The sequence below is a fragment of the Camelus bactrianus genome, chromosome 5 (genome assembly GCF_048773025.1).
Source record: "Camelus bactrianus isolate YW-2024 breed Bactrian camel chromosome 5, ASM4877302v1, whole genome shotgun sequence".
NCBI classification, from domain to species: Eukaryota; Metazoa; Chordata; class Mammalia; order Artiodactyla; family Camelidae; genus Camelus; species Camelus bactrianus.
Window position 1 is genome coordinate 85,884,712 of NC_133543.1, and position 13,187 is coordinate 85,897,898.

The 13,187-nt window shown below is 43.2% G+C and overlaps 1 protein-coding gene across 3 annotated transcripts in view; it reads left to right on the top strand.

The window, feature by feature from the left end:
• The first annotated feature begins 3,247 nt into the window (after positions 1-3,247).
• The window catches only part of STAT1 (signal transducer and activator of transcription 1), a 62,347-nt gene continuing 52,407 nt past the window's right edge, over positions 3,248-13,187 (top strand). Inside the window, exons 1-5 of one of the 3 annotated variants that reach the window (XM_010948715.3) lie at positions 3,248-3,435; positions 3,751-3,904; positions 6,146-6,274; positions 6,991-7,135; positions 8,446-8,544. In XM_010948715.3, coding sequence (XP_010947017.1) covers positions 6,147-6,274; positions 6,991-7,135; positions 8,446-8,544 — 372 coding nt within the window. In that variant the 5' untranslated portion in view covers positions 3,248-3,435; positions 3,751-3,904; position 6,146. The other 2 variants (XM_010948718.3, XM_010948716.3) reach the window with 2 other exon arrangements.

Sequence of the window (13,187 nt, forward strand, 5' to 3'; positions counted from 1 at the left end):
GCTAGAGCCCTTTAAGAGTGGTTGAGCAGAGCTCAAAGAAACCCTGCCCACTCCATGCCTCTGGGAACCATTCAGTAAGTTACACAGACAGCAGGCAGGCCAAAACGATTTTTCCTGGGCCTGCCAAACTTTCGAAATCCTGGTCCGGTGACTAAACGATTCTCCTTCATTATACTTCTTCCGCACTCCTTCTGGTATAGTCACCATAGGGGGGAGGGGGGAGCGGAGGGGACGGGGCGGGATGAGAAGTCCCCAGAAGAAAGGCTCCTTTGCAGACGCAGAAAAGGATGGCTGAAGAAACAGCCAGAATCCTCACCTTGGTCTCTGGCTTAAGGGCTGGCAGCCAGCTCTGGGAGGGTCAGAGCTTGAAAGACTAGTAAGATACGAGTTAGCATGCGTGCTTATTGTGTAGCTAGAGACGTCACCAGGCCTCGCGAAGAAAGAAAGATGGAAGTGGATGGGTAAAGTTTCCAGCACTTTAAGCAATTAGAAAACGCTCCCCTCCCACCCCCGACCTCCCTTCCCTCTAAAGTTAACAGGCACCAGCCCGCCTCCGCCTTTCGGCCTGTCCAGAGCCCCCACTCTGGGCCTGGGGGAGCAGGGACGGCGCGGGGGAGCTGCCGGCGGTCCCGCGAGAGCGAGCGGAGGCTGTGGGAGGGAACCGCCGGCGGGCCCGGCCGGGCCGGCAGCGGGAAAGCCCCGGGCCCGCGCCTGCGTACTGCGCTTTCTGTCTCTTAACTTTCGCTTTTCGGTTTCCTCTCAATCCAGCTCCTTCTCGCTCCGGGACCGTTTCCCAGAAAGCACGCGGGACGGCTCTTCTGAGCAGACGCGTCCCTCCCGCCGCGCGCCGGCCCGGCTGTTTTGGAAACTTTTCAAACAGCCTGACAGTCTGCACCTCCCCGAGTATACCTCATCCTGGGTGGTCATGGGCTGCTCTCCTGAAAGCACAGGCATTCAAAAGCTGTTCGTGAGGGTGTCTGGACTACGAACGTCATAGTGCTCGTAGTAGACATGAAGAAAAGTATAAAAAGTAACCCATCACCCCAAAACGTGTTAGGAACATTCTGTAGAGGACCCAGACTAGCAGGCAGGGTTTGTGTTTATCATGAATGCAATGAGGGTTACCAAGACTTTTAAGCAAGGAATGTCTCTATGAGTGTGATGTTTTAGAGCATTTAATTCGGCAAATATAGCCGAGGGGAAAGTGACAAGAAGGTAGTATAACTGGGGTCTATTTTAGCATTCCAGTTCTGAAGTGATGAAGGCTTGGGGTATTGTCGATGATGGGAAAACTGAGGAGGATAAAGGGCATAGGGAAGGAAGCATCCACAGAACTTGATGACAACCAGAATGTGGAGAGCCAAAAAGAAACATCGTACTTGCAAACGTTAAGATTATTTAATTCTCCTGTCGATACTGAAGCTAGTCTCTGTGCAAATCTTACAGTATCAGAAAAAAATATGTGGAACACATTATTTACCCTTCCCAGCATCAGCTTTTCTCGAACATCGTTTGGGCCCTTAGTGCAGGTAAATAGGAGGGGAAAGGTTTTTTTTGTTTGTTTGTTTGTTTTTTTTTTTTTTGTTTTTTTTGTTTTGCGGCCTAACATCCCTTTTCACAGAAGGCTGCTACTTTGGTACTAAGGGATTGCTATCACCAGTTCAGTACTGACTTTGTGAGGGTGAATGTGTGACAAGAAGAAGGAGCATATAGATATGAAATGAGAAAAAGCTAAAATATACACATATATAAGCATACTTCTGGGAAATTATTTAGATCCTTTTCCTACCCAAAGTTGCTTTATTATTCTAGGCTTGATTCAAGTCCTGTCTAGTTGAAGGAACCAATTGATTTAATGAGCACACATTCAAGAAGACCTAATTTAGGCTGGCCTCAGGGATTCCTACCTGGGGAAGTGACATTTAAGCTTAGATTTTAGCTAAGACATAAAATATGAGTTAGCCAGCAAAGAAGTTGGGCAAAGGGGACTTGGCTCAAGGGGCTTTCCAAATGGAGGACTGCTGGTGAGAAGGCCTTGAGTTTATGGAAAGAGCTTGTCTTATTTGAAGAACAAAAATGCTGAAGTAAGGAACGGAAAGAGTGGCACATGATGGGGTTAAAGAAAGTGACAGGGGAACCAGGGCTTTGTAAGCTACATTAAGAAATTTGGAGTTTATAAAAAATGTCATTGTAGAATTTTCACGTTTGCAAACACGTGATCTGCTTTGCAATTAAAAAAATAAACAAGCCACTCAAACTGCTGTGTGGACGATGGATTAAATGGGAGTTAAGAACTGAAGTGAGGCAGTCATTTGGGAATCTACTGCAAGGATTCAAATGAGAGAAAAGAGGTGATGGCGCAGAAGATGGCAAGAAGTGGTGAGACTTGAGAAATATTTAAAAGAATCAGCAAGGCTTGAGAACTGCCGGTGTGAGGGATGAGAAGGCATCATCAAAGGTGGCTCCTAGTTATCTGGCATGCACCATTTCTAGAAAAAGGGCAGGTCTGAGGAGAAAGATGATGGGCTCGTTCTGAACAGAACTAGTTTTCAGAGCTTACCAGACATTCAAGTGGGGGCTGTATACATGGGTGCGGAGCTCAGGGGAGAGGTGTGGACAGGGTGCTAGAAGTTCTACATATCTAGGACACTGAATTTGTGGATGAGCTCATCACAAGACAGCGTGTGACGTGCAGGTAAAACAGACCAAGATCCAGACCCTGACTATACTTAACACTGAACGGTTGGGTGGCAGAGGTGGAGCAGAGATGGAGAAAGCATTCCAGAGAGGTGGGAAGAAGCAAGTTAGGTGCGTCGTCATCATGGCCAAGGAAGAAGTGTTAAAAGAATGGAGGCGTCAACTGCACAGGTTTCTGAGTGGTCAAGTAAGGTGAGGACAGCAAAGCGTCCCCTGGGATTAGCAACATGGAAGTCAGCTGTTAAGTTTCTAGAATGACAACGTCCCCACCTGTGTTCTCCGCCTCGAATTCTTAGGTTTGGGGCTAATGTAGGGATCTCGGGATTTGGGCCTCTGCAAACACAGAACTGCCTTTTAGTTAATCTCTAAAATATGTGTAAACACAACGAACTACTTGCAACACAGAAGTCAGCTGCCCTGCACTAAGACTAAGAAAGGACCCAGCAAGTTGGCAGAGCAGTGGCCCCCGAGGGAGGAGGCTCGCGCGCGGAACAGCCGCGTTCGATTGGCCGAGCGCGCAGCCTTCTGATTGGCGGGAGCGCAAGGAGGCGGGGCGTCCGGGGCTGCCTTTTCTCCTGGCCGATACTTTCGCTTTCCCGAGCCGAATCTGCAGAGAGACCCAGGTATTCCTGGGACAACGCGGGTCAGACCCCCCAGAGAGAGTAGAGGCGACCCGGCGCGCCCAGGAAAGGCAGCACCGCTGCGCCCCGCTCACCCCTGCCGGATCCGGCGAGCAGAGTGAGTGGGTGTGAGGTTCTGGCTGCCAGGGTGGGGCAAGTCTGGACGGGCGTCGTTGGGGCCTGCAGCCGGACGCCCGGCGAGGGCGAGCTTTTAAGTAGTGACAGGTGAATCCGTCATCCGGGGAAGAACGCGTATCCCAGGTACTGTTCTCGAACGGCATTGTTGCCCCAGCCAGTCGTGCTCTGGCAGGAAGAAATACCCTGTGAAATAGAACCCCCCCCCCCCCGCCCCAAACACTGCATCTCCCCATTTACCTTAACTTCTCTCTCCTTCCCGCCCCTTTCCACCAGTCACATTTTCTTCTTTTCGCAGATTTTCATTCGCACTGTGCCACCTCCAGAGAGCTGTCTCAGTTAGGCCCTGGCACCCTGTGCACACAAACGCAACAGTCTTGGCATCTGACGTGCTGTGTGTAGCTGCTGCCTGTGTTGAATACCCAGCCCTCTGCTGGGGCACAAGGTGACAGGTTAGTAAATGTTCATGGAAATGAATGAATGAGTACCTGACTTTGGAACTTAATTATATATCTGTGTGTAAAGATAAAGGAGCTTAGTATGCTCCTGGAATGTAAAAGTGATAATTAGTTCCTGCTGACCCTCAAATAATATAATTAGTTAAAAAAAAAAATCTGACTAGTTAGTACCAGAGTGTTTGGAGGAAGAAAAATAGGTGTGTGGTTGATTTTACTCTGAATGTTGTTCGTATTAAGTTGCATAGGTTTTTACTAGACAGAAATAAGACTTGAGCCTCCAACGCAAGTCAGTTTGCAGCCATTGCTTAATGCAGGGAATGCAGGACTCAAACTTGTTGGACCATAATATGGTTTGCCCTTTACTTTATAATTCAATCTGAAATATACTCGATTTCAAGCGAACAAACACTATTGAGAGCAGAGTTATGTGCAGGACATTGTCCAAAGTGCAGAGGTTTTTTTTCTTTTTTTTTTTAAGACATTGTCCCAGCAACTTTGAAGCTTACATCATGTAGGGAAGACATCATAGAGCTTAAGGAAGCTTAAAGAAGGTGGATTGGGGAATAGTGTTGGAGGCTGGGAGATAGGAGGTCTTGGGACTGTAGAGGAAGGAGTCAGACCTAAATTTGGAATTTGAGCCAGGTGTGACTGGGGGACCATCATGCCACTCCCTGTGTTAGTAACAAGTTTTGTGAGAAGGTGGAATGGGTTCTGGATTTGTTAACATGAATGTGTTGCTTGCCTGCTTTGTGCCAGGTGCTGTGTCTATACCAGGTCATTCAGTCTTAACAACCACCCTGTTGAAAGGGAAATGAGTTGCCTGAGGTCATTCACCTAATAGGTGTTGCAACCGCCATTGTTTGACATTCCGGACAGCATATTCGCTTTAGGCACATCCTTATTTATTAGACACTGAGTTGGGAGGAGGAGCACCACAGATTTGGAATCTTCTACTCGGGGAAAATAATTTTGAAGTGAAAAATCAAATTGCTACAGCAAATGTGTTAAAGGGGTGGCTTGGTTTTGTGATGGTAACTAGTTTTATAGTCCCACCGTATTCTTAACTTTCCTTTGGAAGGAAATTTGTGGAGTCGACATGACTTCATGCCTGCACACATGTTCTCACCAGCAAGCGTGCATACACTTTTCCATACCCTGCTTGAAAATCCAGACCTATTTCTCAGAGGCCTGGTAGGATAAGATTCACTTACCTCCACTCTGAATATTGTCAGCCGTGCGCTGATATTAAATCCTCAGTTATGCTATGGTGAAGAGAGGCTCTTCATTTTCCTAATAGATGTTAGGATTTGTTTGAATCAGGTTTTTGTTTTCATTTTTTAATCTGCAGAACTGCTGTATAAAAATTGACTTACAATTATCCAAAGAGATAGTGTTACTTTATCCTTTCAAATTCCATTTTAAAATGTTTCAATCTTTAAAAATTATTTCTGGGATTTAAGACTTCTTGTGCCAGGTTTCTTGTTTGCAGTAGGAAAAGAAGAAAACATATCTCTTTTAAAACGTACATAACAAAAATAATTCATTTTTACCGTGTGAATTATATAAAATGTAAAAAACCAGTTTAAAATTCTTTGAGTTATATTACAAGTGTATATATTACAACTGTAATTTATAAGAGAAAGTTTTGGAGAGGTCTTATGATTTGTCCTAAAGCAAATTTAATTAAATGATATTTTCCATTTGTTTAATCTGATAGAAGTGCAGATTCATTTTAAAGGCATATTTATTGAATACCTACTGTGTGCCTGGCACTTTTCTGGAGATAACAGCAGCGAACAAACCCCTCCAAAAATCCTTCCCTTCATGTGGGGAAAACAGACACTAATCAAAATAAAAAGGAAAATATGTGGCAGGTCAGATGACGTTGAGTGCAATGGAGAAAAATACATTAGGGAGGAGGGATAGTATTTTCCAGGGTGAGAGGTAGTGCCAGTTTAAATAAAGTGACAGAGAAGGCTTCCCTGATATGTTGATACTTGAGCGAAGACCTGAAAATTTGTTTTTTTGAGAAGAAAAATATATTGACCCAAAACTCAATTAAAAAAACAGGCTTTGAAATATAGACACCATTTACAAAGTGTATTTCATAGATAAAGTATGTTTTGGATTAAGTGAGATATTTAGAAGAAGCACAATGCTAGATATGCTTTCTTTGGAGCTGGGGGTGGGGGATGGGGGGCTTCCGTTTGTGATCTGTGTTGTGTTTCCCTGTAGGATGTCCCAGTGGTACGAGCTTCAGCAGCTTGACTCTAAATTCCTGGAGCAGGTTCACCAGCTCTATGATGACAGTTTTCCCATGGAAATCAGACAGTATCTGGCACAGTGGCTGGAAAAGCAAGACTGGTAAGGAAAACTCACTAGACAGAAGTTGTTTTTCTCCACTTTTAAAATAACTTGTTGATTGAGTAACTGGGAGCCACATTGACTGCAAGGTGAATCTCGTCAGCAGCCATTGGGATTATCTGTTGTGGAAAAATGTGTTCACTTGAAAAAATGACATGTGCCTCTACATGCCATTTTTGTCGATTTAAGTATAATCTGTCCTCCTAAATGCTTTGGACAGGTTAGATAATGCTGACACCAGTTATTTTCCAAGTTAGGACCCAGGCTATAGAAAGAAGTAAGTTAAAAGAAATGAAGCCAAATTATGGTAAAATACTGATTAGAAGTATGAACGAAGTAATACAATTAAGAGAGTATCTCTTAAAACCAGTATATGTTCTTTTTAAAATTTTGTTTTCTCATTGCAGATATTTTAAATGTTCCGAAAATATTTGATGTAGAAAGTGAAGGCCCTCTGTTGATTTTTCACCTGCAGAGATAATCACCGGTCACAGTTTTGTGCAGAATCTTGGAGCGCTAGGATTTCTCATGCTAATTTTATGTAATAGAAATATTGTACAAGCTGCTGCTAAAAGCAATGTCAGTTTCAAAAGGAGGAAATAAATCCCAAGAAAACACTTAAGATTATTTTTAATAATTTCAATAAGGAAAGCAGTATTTATTTGGTCTGTTTAAAGTAGCATCTTAATGAAGTGTGTGAATTTTGAATCTCCTAGGGAGCATGCCGCCAATGATGTTTCATTTGCTACCATCCGTTTTCACGACCTCTTATCGCAGCTGGATGATCAATATAGTCGCTTTTCATTGGAGAATAATTTTTTATTGCAGCATAACATAAGGAAGAGCAAGCGTAATCTTCAGGTATGACCTGGTTTTTGCATATGAGTTGAAATGTTCCCCTGTTTACATAAGAGAGTTTTTTTCATTCAGCAAATACTATTGAACATGCACTCATTGGTATTTAGAAAAGCTACAGAGACTCTGAATAAACTCATTTTATGTGGCTAATATTTTATAGCAAAAGTAAAATAAAATTATCAATTCACTTTGTAAACAAAGGAAGTTTCAGGCTTAAGGGTTAGGCATACCTGTTAGGCATAAGAAATTCTGAGAGAAATGCGATGCCCTAACCTTGTTTTACTAAAAGTTGTCAATATTTAAGTCAAAAAAGGTTACATGTTAAGAACAGGTGAGCTGTAGTAACATGTTGAAGTTCAAAGGAACTTTAGTGATGAAGCCAGTCTAAGTGCATGGTATACAGATGAAGAATAGGTCCAGAAAGGTTTGACGTCCCAATGGCCCAGTAGTGAGTTGGTGAATTGGAGCTAGACTCCACCTTGCCTTGCTTCTGCTGGAGCTGCCTTCCCTCGGATGAGAAAGTCAAAGGGATTTCTAGGTAGGAGAGAGTATGCTGCAAAGTTTTAGGAATTCTTCAGAAGTACTCCCAGCCTCCCTTAAGGCTGGCTGCCATTTTTACTTCTGTATTGATGGAACTTTCCTGTGTTAATGGAAGTGAGTACTGTCATTTTCTTGTTTTATTCCTCAAACAACCAAACTGTTCAACTTAGGTAATTAGACGCTCCCCCCCACAGCCCCCCTGAATGCATCTGTGATTTTATAATAACAGTGAGTGGGAAAGCCAGATTAATTTTACAGAAATTTGCTCTCCTACAGACTTTGCTTAATTATACCTGTTATAAAGAGACATGATTTGCCAGTATTTTGCAAAACTAGCTTCGGCAAGAAAACAGAAAAACTGAGAAGAATATCTTTGGTCTGAATAAAAGCAGAGACCAGTAGATAAATTAATTGAGGGATATCATGAATAATTTTTTGTATTATTTACATTGTCTCAGGAACCTAACAAGGTTGGTAATTGGGCCCAAGAACAATAGAAATTAAATATATTATAGGAACCATATATGAAAATACTTGTTTTTGACCAAGAATTAATTTAGGTACCTGCACTTAATTGGAAAGTTAAAACAGTTTTTTGTCATAAATTGTAAAAAGAATATTTTGATTTTTACCAAAAATAGTTTATGTAAAATTTACTAGGTAAAGGATGAGGTTTCTTAGTGGATATGAACCAACTCATTTCAATATATAATACACAATAGTTTAAGCATTCTGCAGTTTAATTTATTTTTGTTCTAACAACCCATGTCTAGGATAATTTTCAGGAAGACCCAATCCAGATGTCTATGATCATCTGTAGCTGTCTGAAGGAAGAAAGAAAGATCTTGGAAAATGCCCAGAGATTCAAACAGGTACTTTTTTCCTAATTGAACACTAAAGATAATTGAAATTAAAACTCATTCATTTGTTCAGCACCTATTATTGAGGCCCTGTTTCAAGGCAGGGGTGATGAGGCCTCTGATCATATAGCCCCAAGAAGTGGGTAAAATCAGATACAGAGATGTTATAGACCCAGGCCCTGAGAAAGGACCCTGATTTAATGGAAGTCATTCCAGTGTGAGAGAGAGACAAAATAAACAAAATCCTTTCAGATAGTGCTAATTGCCATGTAGGCAACAAAGCAGGGTACTGCGTGGACAGTAGTGGAGTATCTGGGGGCTGGTGGTGTTTCTTTAGATCAGGGTCAGGAAACGTCTCTGAGGTGCTGGGGCGGGAGGGCTCTTGGAGCAGGCCAGGGGAGCTGAGTGGGAAGTGTGCGGTAGGGATGCAACCAGTGGACAGATTCCAGTCATGTTTCAGACATGGTACCCCTAGCGCTCACATGAGGGCTCAGACGTGGGTGTGAGAGAGAGTGAAGAGTTGAGGATGACTCTGATTGTGACTTGAGTCACTTGGCGATATTGTTTACTGAGCTGGGAGAGACAGGGAAGGGACAGGAGTAGGGTTTTTGCAGGGAGCAGTTGGCTTTGGAGGAGAAGAATGGGTTGATGGGAAAGTCAACAACTTTGTTTTGAATAGGACTGAGATAATCTGTTAAATAGCTAAGACATCGCGGTAGTGAATGAGTCGGAGGAGTGACATGAGCACCAAGATTTTATCATGATCTAATCAGGAAGGTGATCAGGGTTCAGCAATTTTTGGAAGTTGCCGTGGCATTTATTCATGCCTTTCATTGAGTGGTGGAGTGGTGGGAACAACCTAGCAGGCAGACAGTTGTGAAACCACTGGAGTGTGGGTTACTCTGGCTGAGACCATTCCTATACGAGGGGGAGAAGGCCAGAGTACAGGGTGGAATACAAGTGTGCAGAGTCCAGGGACCTAAGTGCATTTCTCTAACAAGTAACTAACAAAATGAGCTGTGAGATTGGGAGGTGGGGGGTGGAGAGAGAGCATTTAAGTAGTGGTGGTGAATACCATTCTCTGTGCACTTCCTGAGCACCTGCCCCAGTCCTTGTGCATCTGCTGCCTCCTTGGGCATTTAGTTACTGTCTCACCATCACGCTGAAAGCATCTTGCTGCACTAAGCATTTAAAAATACATATTATATGCTTTAAACTCAAGCTGGCTAGTTCATCCTTCACCCAGCCTAGCAAACAAAAGTGTCTATCAGGAAAAGCTGGCTGTGCTGTCTTCTCTGAGACAGGTGTGCCTTCTTTAGCATGGCATGGACCTGGGAGACTTTCAGCACGAAGCTTTGGTTATTACATGGGATTTTCATCTTAAGAGCATTATGCGATGGGCTGCTCCTGTTTCTCAGATAGACTCGAGAGGAAGCCAAGAGCAGAGATGGGCAGAAGAATGAACTGTCACCTTGGTACCCAGGCATTTCTCTCCTGACATTTGGCCCCAGGTCAGCACTGGGAGGCAGAGTAGGTGATTTCTGCTCTGCCAGATCAGCCCCCATCTGCTGGGTGTGCTTTGGGTCTTGAAGCCTTGTCAGCTTTTGGCTCCCCTTTGAAAATATATGAGTTTCCTAGGGAGAGGTTCATTTTAAGTCTCTCAGAGGACACCTGAGTTATCAGTGATCCCCTCTGAGGACGTTTAGAGGACTGCCCCACTGTAAGCCAGAGATGTGAGGCCTTTTTGGGGTTTGAGGAAAGGTCCTGGATGTCTAGAGGTATCAGAAGAAGGGAAAAGGCACAGTAGGTCCCTCCTTTCCAAAATTATCCAGCCTACTGCTGGCTGGAAAATTTAGAAACATTTCTTTGCCATTTGCCCTGCTTGTTGAAGTACTTTTTAACAACTATGTCTTCTATTCATACTGATGGACATGTGTATGGAATGATGTGATGTCTGTTATTTGCTTCAGAGGAACCCAGTTTTAGGGCCAGAGATGAAGCAGAGTGTCCATGAATTGTTCATTGTTGACACTGTGGGATAGTTAAGTGAGGATTCAAAACATTCAACAAGTGAAAAACATGCAAAATTCAGAGTCAGTTCAGAGCATTTAAAGAGCACAGAACCCTGTAGGAGTGTTGGGATAGGAAAGTGTGGTTCCTTTTCTTCGTTTGAAAAGAGAAGCTTTTAGAAAATACGTTTGAGAATATTATACAGAGAGACTTTTTAGTAGACTGTAGGTGTTTTGTCTGTTGCCATTATAGCACACTAAGCTTCTTTTCTTTCTTTCTTTCTTTCTCTCTTTCTTTCTTTCTTTCTTTCTTTCTTTCTTTCTTTCTTTCTTTCTGTGTGGTGAAAAAGCTAATTTACATATGGACAAAATTAGGTCCACGAGATCCTAAGTCACCAGTGGGTGGTGATCATTTCTTTCAGGTTGTAGTGGCTCTCGGTTTCCTTTTGTGGTTCCGTCTGCGTGATCTTGAGTAACAGAGTCACCATGTGCTGTGTGCTTACGTTTCAGGCCCTGTGCTGAGCACTTTATAACCTTTATTTCATTTGAATAAATGCTTTCAGAGCTATTACTGAAGGTAGATGAGATAACTAAGGTTTAGAAGTCAAGTACTTTGCTCAAGCCACAAAGCTAATAAGGTTTGGAATTCAAACTGAGATTTATCTGACTCTAAAACCAATTCACTGGAGAAGTCACGTAGTCTCTCTTCAGTTTTCTGATGTGGGAGGTGGGATTTGAGGGCACTCTGACTGGGGCTTCTGACACCCTCTGAGCGCCTGTCACATCGCCTCTTACTTGGGCAGCTGTTTATTCTGTTGAGGAGAGCAGCCTCCTTGAACAGAAGATTCTTCTTTGGTCTGGGTTGTGTGAGTAACCGAGTTCTCATTAAAACCCTCCAGACAAGGTCTCTAGAGGGGAGGTATGAAATGAGGAAATAGGAGTCAACGATGGCTGAGGTCCCTGCCCACGGTAACGCTTGTCCTTCTTGTGGTTTCCTGATGTTTCCTGCTGTGTCAGAAAGTTAAAAAGTTAAAGACTCGCCCTGGAAGTAGAATCAGAATCAGATGTTGTTCTCTTTGAGGTAATTGATGGTAAGGTCCCAGCTAAGCAGATCTTTTAACTGATAGGAGTCGGGTAGAGGAGGGGGCAGGGAGTGAGAGGAGGGGGTAAGAAAGCAGCAAAGGGCTTGGGTAACTCGGATGCACTCTTGCTTAAGTTTGAAGCGGGAGATTTCTTAACACCTCTGCCGCAATCATGAGATTTTTTTCCACTGAGCATCTCCCTGTGTGACGGGAGGAAGGGAATGTAGTAGCTGGAAGTGCAGCTGCGTGCGCACAACCATTACTGTTTATACCTCTGTTCACTGAGCAGACCTTGACAGCCTGGGGAGGAGGACTAGGAAGTCGGGATCCTCCAGCGTGACCAGGTCCCTCTTTCTGGGTGAACTGTCCAGCTGTTATCAGAGCCAACTGGACATGTCCTCCGCATCCAGCTGGCTTAGAAACTGACAGCAGCAGAGACTTCCCTGTAGAGGCAAGAAGCATTATGGATCTGGTCGAGGTGACGGTTCATTCTGAATGGCCAGAGCAGCTCCATTTGTCACTTAATGACAAGTGGCACCTGGGGATACCAGTCACTTCGTATATTTATAATGCACACTTTATTCTGATATAGTTTGGAAGCTTTGAATTCTGCTCTTCCAGAGTGTATAAAATGAAAGAAAACTTCCAAACATTTTCCTGTGAACCAAGAATAACTTTGATTACCTACACGTAATAGTGATAGAACAGAAAAAGAATGTTAAGGACCAATTTCACTCATGAATATCAAATAAATAAAATATTAAGAATCAGAATTAAATACTACATTAAGAAAATAATACATCATAACCAAGTAGGATTTATTTTAGATTACAAGTGTAGACAGTGACTGAGAAATCCATTGGTGTTATTCATTATATAAATAGACATGAGGAATAGACGTCAGGAGAAAAAGCATACGCTTTTCTCTATAGATGCTGAAAAGGTGTGACAGAATTCAGCACCTCTCCCTGGTAAAAAATAGTCAACAGAATAGGAATTGATGGGTACCTCCTTAACAGATTAAAATATACATCTCTCAGTTCTAGAGACAGTGTCTTACTTATTTGGGGAAAACATCAGGAAGTCAGAGCCACGGCAAAGATGTCCACCGCTTCCACTGCTAGTTAACGTCGTGTCCCTGGTATTGCGGCCAGACGAGAAAATCATTAGAAGCATAAGAATTAAAGCCACATCATAAAGATACTGGCTCTTGCTGAGTTAATTCATAATCTTAGCGCGACCCCAATAAAAATAGCAACAGGTTGTTTCCTGGCTATCAGGGGTGAAGACAAAACAGACCCAGTGCATCTGGGCTGGTGTTCACGATCACTCTAGAGCGGCAGACATTCGCTGAAGGCCTTCATGTCAGTGCTGTTCGATTTTGATATGCCTCTGAATCATCTGGGATCTTGTCAAAATAGGGTTTCTGGTTCAGAAATCAGATTAGGACCTGAGATTCTGCATTTCCAATAAGCTCCCAGGTGGTAAGATGCTGTTGGTCTGGGGTCCACACGGTAAACTGCATGGCTTTAAGATGAGTAGGGTTAGTAAAAGTAACATGTCT